General features: G+C 43.6%; 1 protein-coding gene across 3 annotated transcripts in view; it reads right to left on the minus strand.

Annotated features, from left to right (window-relative positions):
- Nucleotides 1-20,429, minus strand: part of atrnl1a (attractin-like 1a) — a 163,393-nt gene that overhangs the window by 109,610 nt on the left and 33,354 nt on the right. For 2 of the 3 annotated variants that reach the window (XR_009923973.1, XM_062401749.1), the window contains exons 10-18: nt 19,405-19,559; nt 13,806-13,890; nt 12,256-12,467; nt 11,265-11,383; nt 10,456-10,572; nt 9,616-9,748; nt 6,060-6,247; nt 1,291-1,504; nt 836-1,027 (exon numbers count right to left, since the gene is read on the minus strand). Coding sequence is in view for 2 of the 3 variants with exons in the window: in XM_062401749.1 (XP_062257733.1) it covers nt 836-1,027; nt 1,291-1,504; nt 6,060-6,247; nt 9,616-9,748; nt 10,456-10,572; nt 11,265-11,383; nt 12,256-12,467; nt 13,806-13,890; nt 19,405-19,559 (1,415 nt within the window). In the remaining variant the exon portion in view is untranslated. The remainder of the gene's footprint in view (nt 1-835; nt 1,028-1,290; nt 1,505-6,059; nt 6,248-9,615; nt 9,749-10,455; nt 10,573-11,264; nt 11,384-12,255; nt 12,468-13,805; nt 13,891-19,404; nt 19,560-20,429) is intronic. The other variant, XM_062401750.1, reaches the window with a different exon arrangement.

A 20,429-nucleotide genomic window follows, 5' to 3' on the forward strand; every position in this document is an offset into this window, starting at 1 on the left:
GATAATAAATAATAAATCATAAAAGACTAAGTGTGGAAACCAACAGAGATGAAGACAGGATCTGGATCAACGGCTTCAGTTGCTTAAAAAACGTTATTTAAACAGGAAACTACTCCAGGAAATCCACAGACGTCCTGAGCTCCACTCAGGCAGCTTCACCTCTTTCTTTCTGGTTCCTTCAGTGTGTTTGATTCCTCTCTCACACAAACACTGAAAAACAAACGCTCCTGCACAAAAACACTCGGAGGAGCAGGTTGGATCAAATGAGAAACCTTCAGCGTCTCCAGGGACGAGTTCATACGAGAGGACGACAGCACAGAGACTTTGTGTTGAGTCGCTGGAGATGATTGATTTTCTGCCATGTGGCTACAGGAGAGGTGTGTGTGTGTGTTTCTGTTTATTTGTGTGTCTGTGCTTTTGTCAAACATCTTTGCACTTTAACCTTTTAGACTTTTTAGAACCGTCAGAACCTTTTAGAACTTTTTTAACTTGGCCAAACTTGTAGGTTTTAAATAAAGATGGACGACTCCTCTCCGCTCCCTCTCGGCTTATAAACATTTGTCCACCACATCTCGAACTTGTGCTTTTAACTTGAGAGTCTGTGCAGCAGTGATCGTGGGACGGAGCCACAGTATCAAGGTTCTGCAGATACATGCATTCAGCCAATCAGGAGTCAGTCTCAGCTGTCAATCAGGATGCCTCAGCCCATTTTAACATCATCAAATAAATAATTAAAACCAAACTTTTCCGTTTGGTCCATGTCTCATCTGCTAGCCTGGAGGAGGAGGTGGAGTTTACCATCAACAAAGTTATGTTAATAAGAACAAAGTCTCACCTGCGCAGTCCTGAGTCTGCCACTCCAGACACTGGCCGTAGGGGAAGGAGATGACGTAGGCCGAGGAGTCGACGCAGCGATGAGTGCTGCTGCACCACATGCACTCCATGGCCTGGCTGGTGCAGTTAGAGCAGCTGGACCTCAGAGCGCAGGGAGTCTTACAGTGACGAGCGCTCGGAGTCTGAGGACTTCCTGAGCAGAGAGACAAGTAACATCAGGTGGAGGAGCAGACTGGGAAGGTTTAGAGAGTGGTTCCTTCAAAATAAAACTGTTAAGAGCTAATTAGTCATATAATTACAGTAAAATACCAATTATGTCTTTCGTTTATTTCCATCCTGAAGAAAGACATTTAACTTTTTTACATTTTTCTCACAATTGAACTCTCTATAATTCAGATGAATGAATTGATAACCTCCTTGTTCTCTCCCTTCTTTCTTTCCCTCCCTGGTTCTCACCCGCTGGTTTCTCACAGATCAGCCCGTCCGTGGTGGCGGTGCAGGGGTTGGCTTTGAGCCCGGCCACCAGCGGCTGCTCCAGGTAGGCACAGAAGCCCGAGTCACTGGGTTCGCCCGGTGACCAGCGCAGACTGGTGTTGGTGAAGGGCGACGCGTCCTCCCAGCCCCAGTACGACACGTTGATCTTCCTCAGGCCGACCCACGGAGACAACCTCTGCAAGGAAAGGGTTAAATCACATATTATTATATATTAAAGTTTGGAACGGTTTTTGTGGCAGGAAATCTTGGATAGGGTTTTGATATAAAATTGAAATGAGTTTAAATGCACATGTTCCTTAATGAAATATAATTTACGATAAAAAAATACGTAAATGCTCAGATACGAACACATCCTTCATGGATGCCATACGTTAACATGCAGGACGCCTAAACATGTGGAACATTTGCATGAAAACATAATCTAGAGTCACTTTTAACATGAAATATCCTCTTTGTGTAATTTGTTTATCGGATAAAATACATGAGTAGTATTGCAGTTTTTTGAGCTGTAGGACATCAGACGCTGTATCAACCTGAGAGAAATCATAGAAACTCAGATACAAAGTTCGACTTCTGGTGGAGCTCACTTCAAACCAACACAGGGAGGAAATGCAAATGTTTTAAGAGTCACTAACAGAAAAAATTCAATTGAGCAACAGAAAATTTAACTAATAAACCTCAACTGCTCCTCTTCTCTTCCTTTGTTTGTTTGTTTGAGACACACAACTAAAATAATGAGTCCTCATTGTATGTAGTTCACATGTTCACAAAGGCCGTGTCCTAGAAAACACAGGAAGGGAAAAAAGAACCATAACTACAGACGTGTGGAAAACATGATAATATAATATGTTTATAATGAGCAGCTCGGCCGCAGTTCACACTCTAAGGAATCGTCTCCATCTGCAAAGACGAGTGAAAACTGACCGACAAACGTAAATGTTGTTTTTTGTTAGAGTGGGTCTTGAAAATCAAAGCTGCTTCAAATCACAGTTAATGGTTAAAACAGCAGCTGAAATATTCACTGACAAAACAAGTGTGATTTGTTTGATAACGTCCTGTGATGATGATCGACTGGTGCAGGAGATGAAACAGGAATCAAACCGCAGCTGTGATTTACTGCATAGAAATATTCACCTCTTTCAAATCTGACTTTTTCTCAGGCCCCTGCTCAAGAATAAATACATCTCTCAACTACAGGGTCGATGTGAATCAACTATATAAAAGGTAACACCTGTCATATTTAACCGTAGAGTCAATATCCTCATTGGAATAATAAAGTTTCAGCCCAAAACATCTGGTCAAACAACATCTGTAAATCGTCTGTGCCTCATTTTATTCTAATTAGTGAAATAGAGGAAAGTCAAAGCAGTTTTAAAAGAGACACGTACAAGTGTCATCTCCAAATGGACGATGTGAGATTTTTGAACTACCAAAATACTTTATTTTCACTTATATGTCACTAGAAGTATTTGTTGTAAATCTAAATACAGATGTTTATCAAATAAACTGCTGTAAAACCGATGTGAACGCGTATGAACTGCCTCTGAATCGATGCTGAGGATTTCGGGCTCAGAGCAGAACAGTAACAGAAAAGTTTTTAAATGAATTTAGATGAAAATGGATTAAAACCATCTGGTGAACATTTGAAGATTTAATGTTTTAAAGCATTATTTCCTCATATTTCTCCCAACGCTGCAGATTAATCTGGTCTGTGTGAAGTCCATCATGTCTCTGCTCGTGGTTTCTCAAACATCTGGATTTATTACATAAGAAAGTGATGAGGTTGACTTCCTGGAGAGAGAGAGAGAGAGAGAGAGAGAGCTTCCTGTCTTTGACTCGTCTGAGACTCGTCTGAAAACCAAACTGTCAACAAAACCATGTGACACAAGCTTTTAAAATGTCAACGATATTTATACTTTTAACTTTTCCGACGCTGTTAAGAGCCGCAGTCAACGTCCATCCTGACAGGATCAATACGTGTCCAGCTCTCAGAGGAAGATGTGAACCAACCCCTGAAGCTCGGGCTCAGAACCTGATCCCTCTGCTGTCAGCTGCGTTTTCAGAATAAACCCAAAGTGCTTTTCTGAGAGTTTACCAATATATAGATTTCTATTAACTGTAGATCCATGAAATCACTAATCTGCTCCTCAATCCTTTACAAACACAACAATAACTACCACTGAATCGTATTGTGTTTGGTATTTTAGTGTATTTTTAAGCATTGGACATCCTACTCTATTGCAATATAGTTTGTACTGTATTTAATTTGTTTAATTCCAGAATGACGTCTGTGTTGAATGAACAAATGAATTTTGAGCCGTCAACTTGTGTTCGGATCCCTGTGGACGGACACCAGGTCTGAATGTGAACTGGGCTCAGTTCAAAAATAAATTTCCACTTCAATGCTTCTCAGTGTTTCTTATGCTCCCTCACATTGGATTTGTGCACAATGACACATTAATAATAACTGTCAAATGTTCATAATTTGAAATCTGATTTCTTTGTAAAGCTACAACACATTGATTTGCTCAGCAGCTCCCGTCTCTGCTCTCACACACTCAAAAGACACATCTAGTGGAACATGCTATAGAACATGATAAGGTCTTTGTTAACGTTGACGTTCACGATTAAGTGCACAGAGAGATTCCATCAGAAGGGACCACAGGAGACACATTCAGGACACGTGTCCCTGTCGGGGGGGAACAGACAGACGCGCTGTCCAGCTGGGATCAAATCCAGAACTTGACAGATATGGACTCGTGGGGACCGATGAAATATTAGCTGTAAATTCAAATTTGCTAAATTGGTCGACATATGTGTAAAAATCGTTGTTATCAAGCTCTTACGACAAAGAAATATAAGGCTTAATATTTAATAATTTAATCATAAAGTTAACTATAGAAAACTATTGATAAAAAATAAAACACAAATACAACCATTAATACATTTCAACATTTACGTAAAATATAAACTGATCTTTGTATCAGATGATGAATCGGTCCGGGCTCTAATCAGATCACACAGGACAGATGTTGAGACCAGGTTTGATTTTTCACACAACACAACACAACTCTTGTTGCACGAGTGAAATAACACGATCATAAAACGTGTTTTATGATCCGGAGAGGACACATTAGCCGACGTCCGATCATAAATAACTGCAGATTTATTGCGGCATCGTGGAATATATCAGAGTGTCACAGAAGCTGTATCGTGAACATCATGTCTCATAATGAACTCCGGGGAATTGAACACCCGTCCGCTCGTCCACATCAATCAGTCGGATGTTTCTTTGCTCGCAGGTGAAAACTCAAATCACTTTCATATGGCAGCCACACGTTCTGCTGCAGAACCGTGAAACACACTCAGATCTTTCATTACACAGCCGCCTGATAGGATTCAGACACTTTTCAACGCTTGTTATGAAAATGTTTGAGTATGAAATTCCCTCATCGCTAAGTCCGTGACCGTTTCCTTGCTGAGCGGAGAGAGAAGAGAGAATTTTCAAACTGAGAAGCTGAAGCTCGGAGGGTTTCCTGCTCGGCACTGAAGCCTCGTCACATTCAGCTGAAACCCAGAACGTGTGTTTGGACAGAATAAGGACTGTGGATGTTCCTGCTGGTCTCTGGAGAAGAAGCAGGACGGGATGAGATCAGGAGGAGACGGAACGAGAACTCCTTCAACTCAAAGCACCAGAGTTTGGTCTTAAAACAAGTCCCCTGCGGAAACCAGTGACATGAGTGTGTGTGTGTGATAACGACTTGTTGTCTTGTGATCAGGAGTGTTGCGGCCGTTGTGAGTTCACACTTCAGGACAGACTGACAACAGGAGGTCACACACTGCAGCATCTCTCACCGGGTGGAAACCACAAACTACATTTAATCATGAAAACACACGGGAGAAGAGACACAGTGAGTGATCCTGCTGCTCTGCTGCTACAGAGCAACACATCAGGCTGGAGGAGGAGCAACCTGTCAGGGGACCTCAGTAACAGAGAAGAGAAGGGTGCAAGAAAACTAAGGGTACCAGCCGGTCGGAAATCTGATGCATCAAAAAGCCACCATCTTTGACAGCCCAGTCTCAAGGTCCCACAGTGATTGGCTACTGCTGATGGAGCACCAATCAGGGGCCTCTGTTGACTTGGGCCAAAATTTGAAATTTCTCCACAGGGGAATAAAGCATATTTGATTGATTGATTGAAATGAGACCACATTTAAATTCAGTAGGTCATTTTAGAATCTGATTCTGCACCAGATCACACAATTCATAATAGTAATAAAATGCCAGATTCCTTTAATCAAGATCCATGAATTATTTTCTGAGAAATGAAGGAAAATGTTTAATAAATACTTCCTCACACATTGTTATAGAAGGAGAAATAAACTGGATTCTGGACTTTTAAGGAGTAAAATAATAATAATAATTCCATTCCAGACTCTTTTAAATTCGCTGCAGAAAACCAGATATTTATATTCTGTGTTTTCTTTTGTTTATATTTATTTCCTTGCTTGCTTAAAAAAATGAAAATCTTCTCTTCCTGTATCTTCCTGCGTATAAATATTTCATATCATATAATATTATAACTACTACAGTCATTGTAAAAAGCAGGAAATCCAGAGTGGAGAATAGAGTGTAGCTTTCTACAGGAGTCCTGTCTCATTCCTCTGAAGCTCTGTGTATTCATGCCCCCCCCCCCCCCCCAACACACACACACACACACACACACACACCTTGTCCTGCAGCTGGTGTCTCTGCAGCTCCTCCAGGACGAAGTTGACTTGTTTGTCCGTGAGCAGAGACGCGATGTTTCCTCCCAGGTTCTTACAGTAGTGCTGCGCGTTATCATAGCTCTCCTTGCTGGAGTTGATCCTCAGGCAGGCGTCGCCCACGTGGTGCCAGCTCTCTCCACACAGCTGACCTGCAACACACACAGACACACACAGACACACACACACAGGTGAGTGAACAGGTAATGGAAACAATTGCTGAGGGTTTCTGGTGGACAGGAGAGGAACTACACCAGGATTTAAAATAGATTTATAATGTTTTTTTCAGAGTTTCTTTCCTCTTGTTTGCTTAAAAAATAAATATGTTTTTTTTTCCACTCTTTCTTCAAGTGAATCATTCATCAGAGCAGGACTTATTGCTTTTAGGTTTCGATTTTGTGAGTTTACCTGTCTGGTTATTTCTGTCACTGACGACTGGACACGTCAAGAACACGCTCCTGCCTCTGACCTTCATGTGAGTATCTATACATATGCATCTTGCATATGTGTAGTAGTTAGCAGCAAGTATATTCATAATCTGAATATGAGCGGATTAGGATTCTTATAATGTGCATGGTGCGGCGAGCTGGAGAAGAATCTGTGCTGCCAGAACCCACAAGCAACTCAACGTGTAGCAGGGAATTCGTTCTGGTTAATGTGGTTTATATATATAATCTTATTAGGCTGCGTTTAGACGCTGATGTAATTGTTATTTTCTCAGATCAGAGAAAACATTCCTGCTTTGTACCGAGCTGAATCGGTAACGAGAAGAATTCCCAGAACTGAGAAACACATGGGATTCTTTTCTTTGCAGGTGATTATGTGTAATGATGAAGGATTCTATTAACAAAGGCAGACAACTCTCCCGTACACACGCAGCCTCGCTCTCATTGTTCCCGTCAGGGTCGCTGGTGGACGCCACAGAGGTGGAGAGGCCGCTCACTTTGTCAGGATGAAAGAAAAGAAAAGAATCATCCTGCCTCCGCTTTGCTTATTTTGGATTCCAGGACCGATTACGTTCACGGGCCCATAATGGCTTCCATCGCCAGCCTCTTAGTGCCACAGAGGAGAAAGAACCTGCTCTCTTTATTTGTTTTACTCCAGAGCAACAGAAATGAGCCTTAATGGAGGAGAGGGACGGACGAAGCGGAGAACTGAAAAATAAATAGATGGATTCGGTTACGGCCTTTGGAGGTAAACATGCCGGGCCATTTGGAGCAATTAGTCATAACATGGTGTCTGAAGAAAAGACGGCGGAAGGCGGAGAGAGGTTCTACTACACAACTTCATCTGAACCACATTCTTACTGGAAATGATCCTCAGGTAAAACATATCTACAAACTCAACAATTCCCTGGGAAACACACACAATTAAAAACACAACTTTGAATGTTTGTTGTTAGTGAAACACTCCCCGTCCTCAAAGGCACGATACTCAAAGACTCAGCTGTGCTACATGGGAAACTTGAGAGAAGTTTCTACTTCTCAACAAAAGCCCTAACGACACGAATTCCTCATCATGATTTGCAAAAAGTATTTTTCTTTTAATAAACAGGTAGAAAAACGGATCATTCCTGTCTCCATCTTCCCACTTCTGGATCATAAACAAGATATATGGAGAGGGTAATGCTGCCGGAGCTGGAGCTACAGTATGTGCACGTTAATAACCAGCAGGAAATTGAGTGCTGTGTTGTGTGTGTGTGGCTGTGTGTGTGTGTGTGTGTGTCTGTGTGTGTGTGTCAGAGTAAAGTCAGAATAAAACTGCCAGAGCGGGTAATATTACGTCAATAATAGCACCGCTTGGCGTAAATATCAAAGATGGACGATTTTAATCTGTTGCGCTACTTGTTTTTGACACGTATGGATGTCTTCAATATTTTCAGTATGATCCAGAGCGCAACACTACATAACAGGACACAACAGTAACCAACAACACATAACAGTATACACACACAATTTAAGGCTGCACTTCACAACAAGTACAAAGAGTCAGGAACATGGGCCGTTTATAAAGATGGAAGACAAAACAGTTCCTCAAAAGTGAAGCCAAAAATCATTGTGATCGCCCCCTGGTGGCTGAACAGTTCACAAACCCTGCCTCCTCCACTTTAAATACCGATAAGCTACAAATAACCCAGATTTATGAATGAGATTAAATATTTTGCCCAGTTTTAGACGTGACTGGGCTCATTCGTCTAAACTGTGCGATAGGTCACAACAAACCGATGAGGAGTGTGTGTGTGTGTGTAGGGGGGGGGGGGGGGGGGTGTACCAGGCTACAGAGCTGTGATGTGGACAGAATAAAGGGAGCAAGCACAGTATCATCCTCTGCCTACAGCCACAAACACTCTCAACACAACCAGCGAGCTCCACCCGGGCAACACGCCATGAAACTGGACTCGAGCGGTCAAACGCTCACAGCCATGACGGGCGACAAACCCAAACCAGAGCATCCAGTAACGGGTCTAATTGGTCCAGTTGTCAGTGCAGCTGGGCGGGCGGGGGGGGGGGGGTATATTTCTGTGTGTGCTGAATGTGCACATGCCTGCACGGGTGTGTGAGGCTGTTAACATGTGAGGACTGAAGCTATGCAGCCGGTTTGTGTGGGAACCTGAAAACGCTCTGGAGCTCGGTGGGCAAAAATAAGTTCGGTTCCATCAGAAACTCTGCACTTAATAATCAATCATCAGCGTTTTCCTCCAGCGTCTCGTGTTATCAGAAAGATCCACGCAGCTTTCCACAAAACAACAATCTATACACTGGTGCATTTGTGAAGCTGTTTATGTAAATGTGTGTGTGTGTAGATCCTCATCGTGTGATCGCTGCATAATTCCTCCGCCTGACGCTGGAAGCAGCTTATGGACCAGAAAGTTTCTCCTCCTTAGGATAAAATGAGTTTCATGAATTCAACTCGAGTCGTGTTCCCGACAAATATCCAGAGAGAAAAAAACAAACAGACACAGGATCTGTTGACTTCGGCAATAAGACTGAATGCAAAGCGCCGAACTCGTCTCAGGTCAGAGTGTTTTTGCTTATTAGCCACGAGTTTGTGTAAACAACCAGTTGTGTAATGAGTGTAACATTTTCTATACTAACTAGAGCAGGGACGACAAGAGCCCGGATGAGAGAAGAGAATTCAAACTGAAGAGGACTTCCAGATTTGCATTCTGTAAATAAATAACATTTGGTAACTTTGGAGATCAGGTCACAATAAGCGATTGAGTCATCATCGTATAATTGAGGCTCTTAAATCAACAATGTTGCTACAATGGCAAGTATCTACCCTAAATCGCCCCTACTGCCCCCTACTGGTCATGTGAATATTACACTTCGTGGATGAACAGCGTTAATATCTGAGGAAGACAACAACCATCACTAAACAGATGCCAGACATGAGGCAGGTATGTACTATTGGATAAAAGCAAGTAAGTAATTATTGTGTGTTTGCGTGAGTGTGTGTGTGTGTGTGTGTGTGTGTGTGCATGTTCTCTCTGTTTGTGTGCACGTGTGTGTCTCCTCACCAGGCAGCGCTTGACACTCCTGCTGCTGCTGGTCCCACTGACAGTTGACGTTAAGGGAGCAGCTCCTGCAGTTGGCCAGTCGGAAACACTCCTGCTCCTCCCGACGCTTACACCTGAACGAGTCTCTCACCGACTTCACACACACACACACACACACACAGACACACACACAGACACACACACACACACAAACACACACACACACACACACAAAATACACTATATTAGCTCCACTGTCCTCCGCTGCTGTTGATGTAATGAACTTTGAGAAATCGATGGAATAAAAAATAAAATGGATAAAAAAAGTGAGGGTTGTGTGAAACAGGTTCAGCTGAACTGAACATGCAGAGTGAAAAGAATCAATAGATGGAACAGATCATATTGTGATGGACTTTTTATTAAACTGTTTGTTGATCTTTGTCTATAAGTATGATCCGTCTGTGAATGGATCATAATGAGTCAATCATCCCTCTGGTTCTAAGGTTTCACATACTTCACAGGAAATTTAAGAAATGTAATTGAAATGTAATATTATGTTTTCATAGATTAACAAGACTAAATGTATAACCATTATTTTAATGGGAGCTTATTTGCTTTACACCTGAAAACGTATTTAAATAGTGATTTTCTATTTATCTCAAAATAAAGGAAAGGTGGAGATCATTTTTCACTTCAGTCAAGGAGACATCAAAAACCCCTAAGAACATGACTGGTGTGTTAAGTTGGATTTTTGGCCCCCACTCCATTTCCGTTACACCTGAGGATGTGACCTCTGACCCTGAATCAATCTGACCTGCAGCCTAACAGGAAATGTCAACAACAACATCAAACGATACACACATGACCCCGCCTCCTGGCTCCGTGCTTCCACAAGCTCAGCTGATGTTCAGACAACATGGATGGAGGGGGAGACAGAGACAGAGGGCCGCCATGCTGCTGGGCCAGCTCCAGGGTCAGCTGCACACACACACACACACACACACACACACACACACACACACACACACACACACACACACACACATATTCAATCAAGTCCAGCGCACAAAAGCAACATGCAGACACACGTATAAAAAGAAAGACAGAGAGAGCAGGTTTGGGAGTAAAAATAGAGAAAAATACCTTGAATTATAAAGTATGTTAAGTATCTTTTAAATTGTATTTAATCGAACATGCTTGACAGCTTTAAATAATATAAACTAATATGATGAGTATGTTATTATATGTCAAAAGGAGCAACGTTCAATCCCTGTGACGTCACCCATCGGTTTGTGAGCTGCCCTCGAGGAAAGTTTTCATCTTGGTTTGTTTACTGACTTAGAGACATTTTCTCATAAACTTATACAGAAACAACCACTGGAGTCGCCCTCAGGTGGTCATTAGAGAGAAGACAGGTTTCAGGCACCTCCACAATGGCTTCACTTTTTGGACCCTGAGTTTGTGGTAACCAGGGAATTCTTGTGTTTTTTTATGAGACGTCCTGAAGCCACTGTCAGCTCAAAGTTTCAGGGTGTATTGACCATCGAAACTTTTCCAAAATGTCACTCGGCAGATTGTTGTGTTATTTACAGAACTTGGTTAGGCCTCAAGGAAACTGAATTCTTAAATATCTGACCCCCCCCCGATCCCTGAGAGAAGTGGAGACTCACCACAGTACAGTTGCTGGATGAAGAGATGCACTTCCTGTCCTCACACCACTGGCAGCCCCACGTGTTGGCCGTGCAGCTCGCACAGTCCGAGAAGCGGAAACACTGCTCGTCCGTGCTGTCTGGAAGAGGCCACAGCAAACACACACACATAAACACAAACATGAACACAAACATAAACACAATTAAACAGATCTGGCTTGATTTTTATGAAGGTCTGTGTTGTTGAGTGATGGCTCAACATTTAGTCATCTTCGATTTACAGTTTTCCCTCAAAAGCTCCTCTGACTATTTGAATCCCATCTTCAGATAGTAGGAGATTCTTTCTCATTTAAAAAAACATCCAGTCATTAAGCTTGGTGTACCTCAGGGTTAAATTCTAGGGGTAATTTAGTTCTCATTATACCTGCTACCCTTGTGAGACTATCGTGCAGATGACACACAATTTTATTGTTTGTTAAAATACTTGAGATATCAAGATCACCAGGAAGCCACTGTGCGTCTGAGGCAGAAAAACCAGTCCAACACATGATGTAGGGTTTTATTGGAAAACCCAGGTGATCCGCAGTAGCACGGAAGCAGAGTCGTCAATCCATCTGTGAGTTTGTTCTATTTAAAACTGACGGACTCATTTTCATAATTAGTTCCAACTTAAACCTGCGCTGAGCCGCCTGAAGCAGAATATGTGGATAACTACTGCGACTGCATCTGGCACAAACAGAGGAGGAGGAGGAGGAGGAAGGTTCAGACGAATCCTAATTACTTTAAAATTAGGTAATTGTTGCAGCAGTGACCTTCTGTTCCCATAATTATGTTATGCAAACTACCCTGAGAGGCCAAATACTGGAGGATAATTATAATTTTCATGAAAAAAGGGTCTTTAGGGAGAAGCTCTCCTGTGTGGTTGTGCTGTAGACATGACAGTGAGAGGATTTAAGACAAGGGAATAGAAAGTATTGGCATGACACGGCATATTTGGCAGACGGGACTTCACCAGGTCGTGAAGGACAGATCACAGCAGGTAGAATCTGGTCAGGTGGTTTTGGTTCCCAGGGAAAACATCTAGTTTTGACCCAGTGGCAGCGAAGGCCCGGCCCAGCAGCGGCACACAGAGCTGGGTTGGAAAAGGCCCGACATGATGGGGGGGTGTAGGTCAGCACGTCGTTCAGGAGGACGCCGGAAAAACCTCCGAAGATCAACATGGAGCTGAGGAAAGATACAGAGATTACACAGAATCACACAGGGCACAGATACAGCTGCAGATACAGATGTGTGGTGGTGGGGGGGGGGGGGCAAAAGTTACAGCAACAAGTTTTATAAAGACAGAAACGTCCACAGAGATCATCACAGATGACAGGAGATGAAGGAAACCTTTCAAAATAAAGCTGAACTTTGGTTTGAGTGGAGCTGAAGTGAAAGAGGTTTAAAGTGCCTCTGAAGTTCAAAGATGACATTTCTCTGCTCAAAGCCGAACGGGTTGGTGGATAGATGGTGTTAAAGGGTCAGACAGATAAACAGGGAGTCGCCTCACAACATTTTAAGTTAGAGTACAAACAGTTTTTGTACATTCTTATGAAACTTTTATATCGTCTGTATTATATTTATAAATATTGTTTATTATTAGTATTTTTTTCCTCTGCTAAATAACGTATACATTCTCTTCCCCATTATATTGTGTCTGCGGTGACAGATTATTCTTATTCTATCTTTATTAGATTTATATTGCCTGTGTTCTCTTGTCTCTTTATGATTATCTGCTGCTGTAACAAGTTTATGGTTTAAACTATTAAATATCAAAGCTCAATTACATTTCTTTGTCATAAAAGTGTGATGATGACATTTTTAGAGTCGCTGACACTCTTATTCAAATACATATCTGCTGATACATCGGTAATAGAAGAATCCATATCAATGGGACTCTATTTAGGATTGTGAGCTATTTATTCCAGTCCCACATGATGTACAATGTTGTTAAATATCTCAGACACAGACATGTCCCCTCGTCGGGTAGTTTCAACCTATGGTTCCAACCAGACGCCTCACCTGAACGTTCATCTCTATCTGCAAACAGCATGAGAGAAATACTTTCTGCACATAAACAAAGTGTATTTATACTTAGAGGCTGCAGAGTGTGAAGCAGGAGAAACATTCACATGAAGACAAGAGAGACGCAGAGATGAAGTGGAAGAGACGTGACCTCAGCTTCTGTCAGCAGAGAGAGGGAGACGTGTCGAGGAAAGTGAGAACTAGAACTGAAGTTAAAATCGAGATGAAAAGATCAATCTCTAAACCGTCTCCAGCCGAGACGTCGGAGAAGAAACTCGACACGGAGACGCCTCCAAGTCTTAGAGGACACAGCAGGAGGACAGGGAGAAGACATAAACATGTACCGAGGAACAATCCAGTCATGGAACGTTTGGAGTTTATTTTCAACAGATTATTGACCAGGTTCAACCAGATTTGATAATCGAATAGAAAGTTCACTGCTGAAGTGTTCCTAAGCAAGGCAGCAAATCTGGAGCAAAGGAAGAGATAAGAACTCACCCGTTGCTCACGACCGCAGAGTGTCCGAATCGGTTGGCGTCCCGGTGCAGCGATGGTCTGGGGAGGATGGACCACTCATCACAAGCTGAGGAAAACACACATACACACACACACACACACACACACACACACACAAAGACACACACACACACACAGGAGTTTAGCTTGTGTTCCTGTGTTTGTGACTGAAACTGAAACTGTAAAGATTGACGCCATGACAGCTCTCAAAAGGGAAGCCAAAACATTGAACTTCTATTTAAAAAAATTTAGTTTGATCCATTTCCCATCTGCTAACATGGAGGAGGCGGGGTTAAACACCTAAACTGCAGCCAGATCTGGCTTCACCTTCGGGACGAGCCACACTTCAACCTGCTAATTCCTACCCAAAGAATAATAACTCATTATTCGTACCTTTTCACATAAAACCACGGCGATAAGGAAAAGATAGTGGAGGTGATCTGGGAGATGACTTCATAAAACTCCTTCATAAAGCGCCTCTCACTAGTTATCATTGGAGCTATCAGCTCTGTGTGTTTTACTGCTTGGATTTTACAACTCTGATGTTTTAACGACCCGACGTGCAGCCATTATTTTAATATGGAAATTAATATGTGCCTGTTAGTGTGTGTGTGTGTGTGTGCGTGCGTGTGTGTGTGTGTTTGTGTGTGGGTGTGTTAGTATAAGGTCCCATTCAGCCAGATGAGCCTTGCCTAAACGTAAACGGAGTCTGGGACTCGGGGACGCCAGGTTGCTAACGACCTCGTTAAGCCGGGTGCTAATTGGGAGTCCTCGTTGAAGAGCGAGGGATGAGGCAGAGGACATGAGAGGGAGACAGAGAGAGAGGGGGGGGTTCTAATCAACCCCATGAGTAATGAGTTCATAACTAGCAGAGGTCAAAGGTCAGTCATAGTCACATGACATGGTGTTGGAGTTTCACTTGAGATCAGTACAGTCTGGGTTCAATTAAAGCAAAACTAGTCCAAGTTTTCTCCTGTTTACAAAGTAAAGGATTGAAAAATATTAATCAAACTTCAAAACATTTTAAATCCAAGACGCTGCCGAGGAGAGCTGCTTACGATTAGATCACCCCCGACTGTCACAGTTCATTACAAGTGGGAGGAAGTTGCATACTAAATAAATCTCATTGCTCACATCATTCCTGTTCTGTTACCTAAGGTCATGCAAGTGTTATTCTTAGATTCTTAACTTTACAAGCATATAACTGAAATCAGAAAACTTTGCTGAAGTCTGTGCCATCGTGAATAATCTCAGGTTGCACAGACTCGTCCAATTTCCACCTTCTGACTTGTGATGCATTTGAATAAATTAGCATTAATTCGCTCGGGGGATTTTGAATCTGTAATGCTCTTGCAGATTCTATTTCTACATCTTGCGTATGGACACAGATGTTGTGTCGTCTGTGTTTTAATATAACCTGGAAATCAAATTGAAAACCCTATCTCGGTAATCATGACTCAGTTACTATTCTCACACTATTTCCATATCACCAAAAAGCTCTGGAATCTTAGTTGTTGCACTTGTTGAACTCTCAAAGTTACAATAGCCAACATTTCAAATTGTGCAGGCAAAGAATTGCAGGCTCAACACACACACACACACACACACACACACACACTCACACACACACACACAAACTCACAAGCAACAAAACAGATTTTAATTTCCTCTCAGGATATTAGAAAATCTGTGTTAATAATGCATGGTGGGACACAGTGAGAAATCATGGCTCTAGATCGGAGCGGGCGGGCTGTCCGGGGCTGATTGACAGTTTGATCTGATCTGCACTAATGGAGGTCTTAATGAAGAAGGGTGGAGGAGGAGGAGGAGGAGGAGGAGGAGGAGGAGGAGGAGGAGGAGGAGGAGGGTTGAACAGCAGCCACTGCTCTAATATATCACAGGTCCACACTTCCTCCCAACAAGCTCCCAGCCTGCCCTGGGCCTTTCAGTCAGCTTAGCCATGTGACCGTGTGTGTGTATGTGTGTGTGTGTGTCAGGTGTGTGTTTGTGCAGCAGTGTGTGGGTGTCTGCCTGTGGTGTGTCAACTTGGAAAGGGCCGTGATTTTAATCAGAGTTCATTTTCTCCCCAAATCTAATTAGTGTGAGGAGGGTGGGAGGGAGGGGGGGTGGGGGGGTGGGAGGGTTGAAGGGGGGTGAGGTAGAATTAAATCCAAATGAAAAGTGCCTTCCGTGTCGACCTGAGTCTAATGTGTGGCAGCGGAAAAGCGGGAGAAGCTAATAACAGCGCGTCGCCCCTCCAAGGTTAGCGTGGCAAAACAAAAACAAATTAGCGCTCGCAGCGAGCGGAGGAACGACAGGGCAGAGGAACGAGGGAGTGGAGGAGAGGAGGAGGAGGAGCAGAAGAACGATGAAGACATGACAAGGGACGGAGAGAAGTGACTTCCACAGGTGCAGCTAATTCATGATCTCCCAGAGAGACGGGCGAGCAGAGGAAATCGCTCCAAAGTCTTTGTCCTGGAAACAAATTCAAACCCAAACCGCAGCGATGTACATTCATAAGATTTAATTAGAAGAGACTTTAATTGGAAAATGTTTCTACTGAACGCTGCAGGTGGGGATGAGGATTGTGAGGAATAGAACTGTTTATAAAACTGTTGTGGACGAACTCACGAACCAGTGGTCGCTCTGGTTTGACATCTCTGTTAAAGTTGTTCTAAACTTTGGGATATAATTTGCTGCTCTCGCCCGAAGTCCATCAAACCGGTCAGTTCCACTTTCCATCTAAACACTCGATCATTTCAACAAAAGCTTTAAAATGATAAACATCATTACAGCTGTAACTGCACCAAGAGCCACTTCTCTCTTTCCCTTTTAATTAACACCGCATCATTTTATACCAAATTACAACAGCTATTAACTTATATTTGCAAATTTCTCATAAAGCTACAGGAAAGTGGTAAAACATGTAATGATCTGTACAATAAACCATTAGTAAAAGTTCCAAACAATGTGAACTGGGGAGGCGAAGCAACTTCACACGTTTAATTGAAGATGATAAAAATCATATTCAACTTTAAAAGTAGTGTCACATTAAAACAAGAGTCATACTTTAATGGAGAAGACAAAAGTATTTATACCAGATAGGACTTGGATTATGACTTTCTTAAATTGCCTTTTTTTTTATTGGCATAAGAATATATACGTTTGAAAGTTGAGAGGCCCACGGGGGAAACGTTAAAGTGAGAGAGTCGGAGCTGGGCAGTGAGACGAGACCTCTCTCAGGTTTAGACTCTTTCTTTAAGTCTGAGTTTCAACCTGAGATCTGAACTCACCTCTGTTATCTCGAGTTTCACAGCTCTCGTTTTGGTTTCAGCCGTATTCACTGTAAGTAGTAGCCACAGGCTGAAAACAAAGATGGACGTTGGATTGCTTTCAGAAAAAGTGAAGCCAAAGCATCTCAGTCGCCCCCTGGTGGCTGACTGGGTGCTCTGTCGGACCCACTCTGCTCTAAAAAAGCTGGGCGATGACGTCTTTAACCACCAGATGGAGATTGTATAGACTATTTTGTGTCTTTATTTTATTTTAAGTCAAAACATAGATTGTGACTCGAGATTGATGACACAACGGCTCTTTTCTCTCTTTCACCCCCCCCCCTCCCTCCCTCGTTCCCTCCGTCTCTGCAGTGAGACAGCGATCTGCCGAGTGGACGTTAAACTTGTGCAGATCTGCAGATACAAGCTTCAATGAATAAATGATGACATTTATAAAGACAGGGTTGTGTTCACACAGAGACGAGGGAAGTGTTGCTGCACGTTTACAACAAACACACAACATTCACCCCCGACGTCGTTTCCAACTTTATAAAGTAAACAAATGCTTTCCTGTCTTTATTACCTCTGAACATGGTTTTTATTCACCCGGTTATGATCTGCTCTTACCAGGCACACCTTTATTGTGTTTAGGTTACTCTCCCTCACCCTCCTCAGTGCTGCTCTTTATCTCCCTACATCCCTCCTTCATTTGCTCTTTATGTCTCTCCCGCTCCCTCCTCCATGCTCGACTCTCTCGTTCCATCTGCTTCCTCACCTCCATCGTTAGTTTCTCACCAGCAGCCTCCCTGGTACCTCCCTGCTTTCTATAAGTCACAGCAGAGAGCGACGAGGAAGATGAAAGGAAAGAGGGGAAGAGGGGATGATACCAGAGATACGAAATATTGATTATGGTTTGACAGCAAACGTGAACTTTATGTCTCACACATCTGCAGAATCGTTGTGTTTCTGTTCGATCCCGGGATCGGTTCAGTATCCACACTCTAGTCCACTTGTACTATAATTTTCCTCATAAGTTAAAGTCTCAGTTTCAGAGGTTTGAAAACCGCAGAGTGGTGCCGACGCTGCAGCTTCACCTCCGCTTCCTCCCTCTGTTTCTCTCCTCACTGTAAGACGTCAGCCATCTTTTTCCACATCTGTCTCTCTTTCCCTCCCTCTTCTTCTCCCTTCAGTCCCTCTCCTGTCAAGAGTTGGTCTAATCCCTCTTTCCTTCTCCCAGCGCTCCCTCCATTCTTCCATTTCTCTTTCTCCATCGTGGGGTGAAAACTGCCGCACGCCATCTGGTCTGTGGCGGGACTGAGTGGCCTGTAATGGGATCCTTCATCATCCCCACTCTGGACCTGCACTGCAGCATCCAGACACACTCCTCTACCTCACACACTCCTCTACCTCACTCACTCTACCTCACACACACTCCTCTACCTCACACACTCCTCATACACTCCTCTTCCTCACACACTCCTCTAACTCACACATACTCCTCAACCTCACACACTCCTCTTCCTCACACACACTCCTCTACATCACACACACTCCTCTACCTCACTCACTCCTCTTCCTCACTCACTCCTCAACCTCACACACTCCTCTACCTCAAACACTCCTCAACCTCAAACACTCCTCTACCTCACCCACTCCTCATACAATCCTCTACCTCACACACTCTTCTTCCTCAATCACTCCTCTGCCTCAATCTACCTCACACACTCCTCTACATCACACACACTCCTCTACCTCACTCACTCCTCTACCTCACACACTCCTCATACACTCCTCTTCCTCACACTCCTCATACACTCCTCTTCCTCACACACTCCTCTACCTCACACACTCCTCTTCCTCACTCACTCCTCAACCTCACACACTCCTCTACCTCAAACACTCCTCAACCTCAAACACTCCTCTACCTCACCCACTCCTCATACAATCCTCTACCTCACACACTCTTCTTCCTCAATCACTCCTCTGCCTCAATCTACCTCACACACTCCTCTACCTCACACATACTTCTCAACCCTACACATTCCTCAACCTCTCACACACTTCTTCCTAACACACTCCTCTATCTCACACACTCCTCATACACTCCTCTACCTCACACACTCTTCTTCCTCACTCACTCCTCTGCCTCACTCTACCTCACACACCCCTCAACCTCACACACTCTTCTTCTTCACACACTCCTCAACCTCACAACCTCATCCATCAAGTTGATAGCCCAGTAGATAGTCAGAGCCAGCCTTTGTGTGAGTGTGTGTGTGATTATAATATATCATAAGACTTGTTCTCACCGATGTCGTACGCCAGGAAGTCGGCAGAGAAACACTTGGCTCCGTTGCTTAGTGACGTGTCGTTGTGAGTGTTTCCTCCAAACACCAGAACTGTGCCGCTCAGCAGCGCCGCCGAGTGGAGGTGACGCGCCAAACCACTCTCTCTGAGGATCAACCTGCACACACACACACACACACACACACATGTTCATTTCTCAGTTGTGTGTGGGATTTTATTTTTGTGGTGCCATGTTTCTGATGGCGTTTGAGTTTGTGACCTCCAACCTGGTGACTGCCCTTTCAAACTTCACACACACACACACACACACACACACACACACAGACACACACAGACACTAAACACAGACACACACAAGGAGACACTAAACACAGACATGGTAGGGGGTCTCAGTCTGCAGTGTGTGACCTCAGAGGTCAAAGGTCACATAGTGAGACCAACTGTTGGGACTTTCTGTGGTGTCTTCGTTTACAGCAGAAAGTGACTTTCACCACAGACTCTCTCTCTCTCTCTCTCTCTCTCTCTCTCTCTCTCTCGCTCTCTCTCTCTCTCTCTCTCTCTCTCTCTCTGAGAGCAAAACACTGAGACGTCGTCATTGATAAAAACTGATCAGAATCGATTAGAACTGATCTGAGACTCCTCTGAGTGTCTTGTTTGCTAAAGACGAATAGAAGCTGACACTGGACGAGATTCAAACCACAACACGGATGCCCCATCAAAGCTTCCTCCAGCTTTCTGCTGACGGAGCAGAGATGATCTGCTGAATAACTGAAATAACCAGCGATGTTTCCGTCTGGGGATTTCAGAGGCAAAGTGACGCCTGACTCCGACAGCTGATTCCAGTCGGTCAGCAGGTCACATGAGAGTGAGTGAAGAGGAGAGACTGATGGAGCCGAGCTTCCTCTTTCACTCATCCATCAGCCTGAGGTCGTCGGAGGTCACGCCTCCTGTCTCCCTCTAGTCTCACACTCATCCTCGGCCCTGCTCATCTGTGCTTTCTGATTGGCCCGCATGTTAGTTCTAATCA

The sequence above is a fragment of the Platichthys flesus genome, chromosome 12, assembly GCF_949316205.1.
Source record: "Platichthys flesus chromosome 12, fPlaFle2.1, whole genome shotgun sequence".
NCBI lineage: Eukaryota > Metazoa > Chordata > Actinopteri > Pleuronectiformes > Pleuronectidae > Platichthys > Platichthys flesus.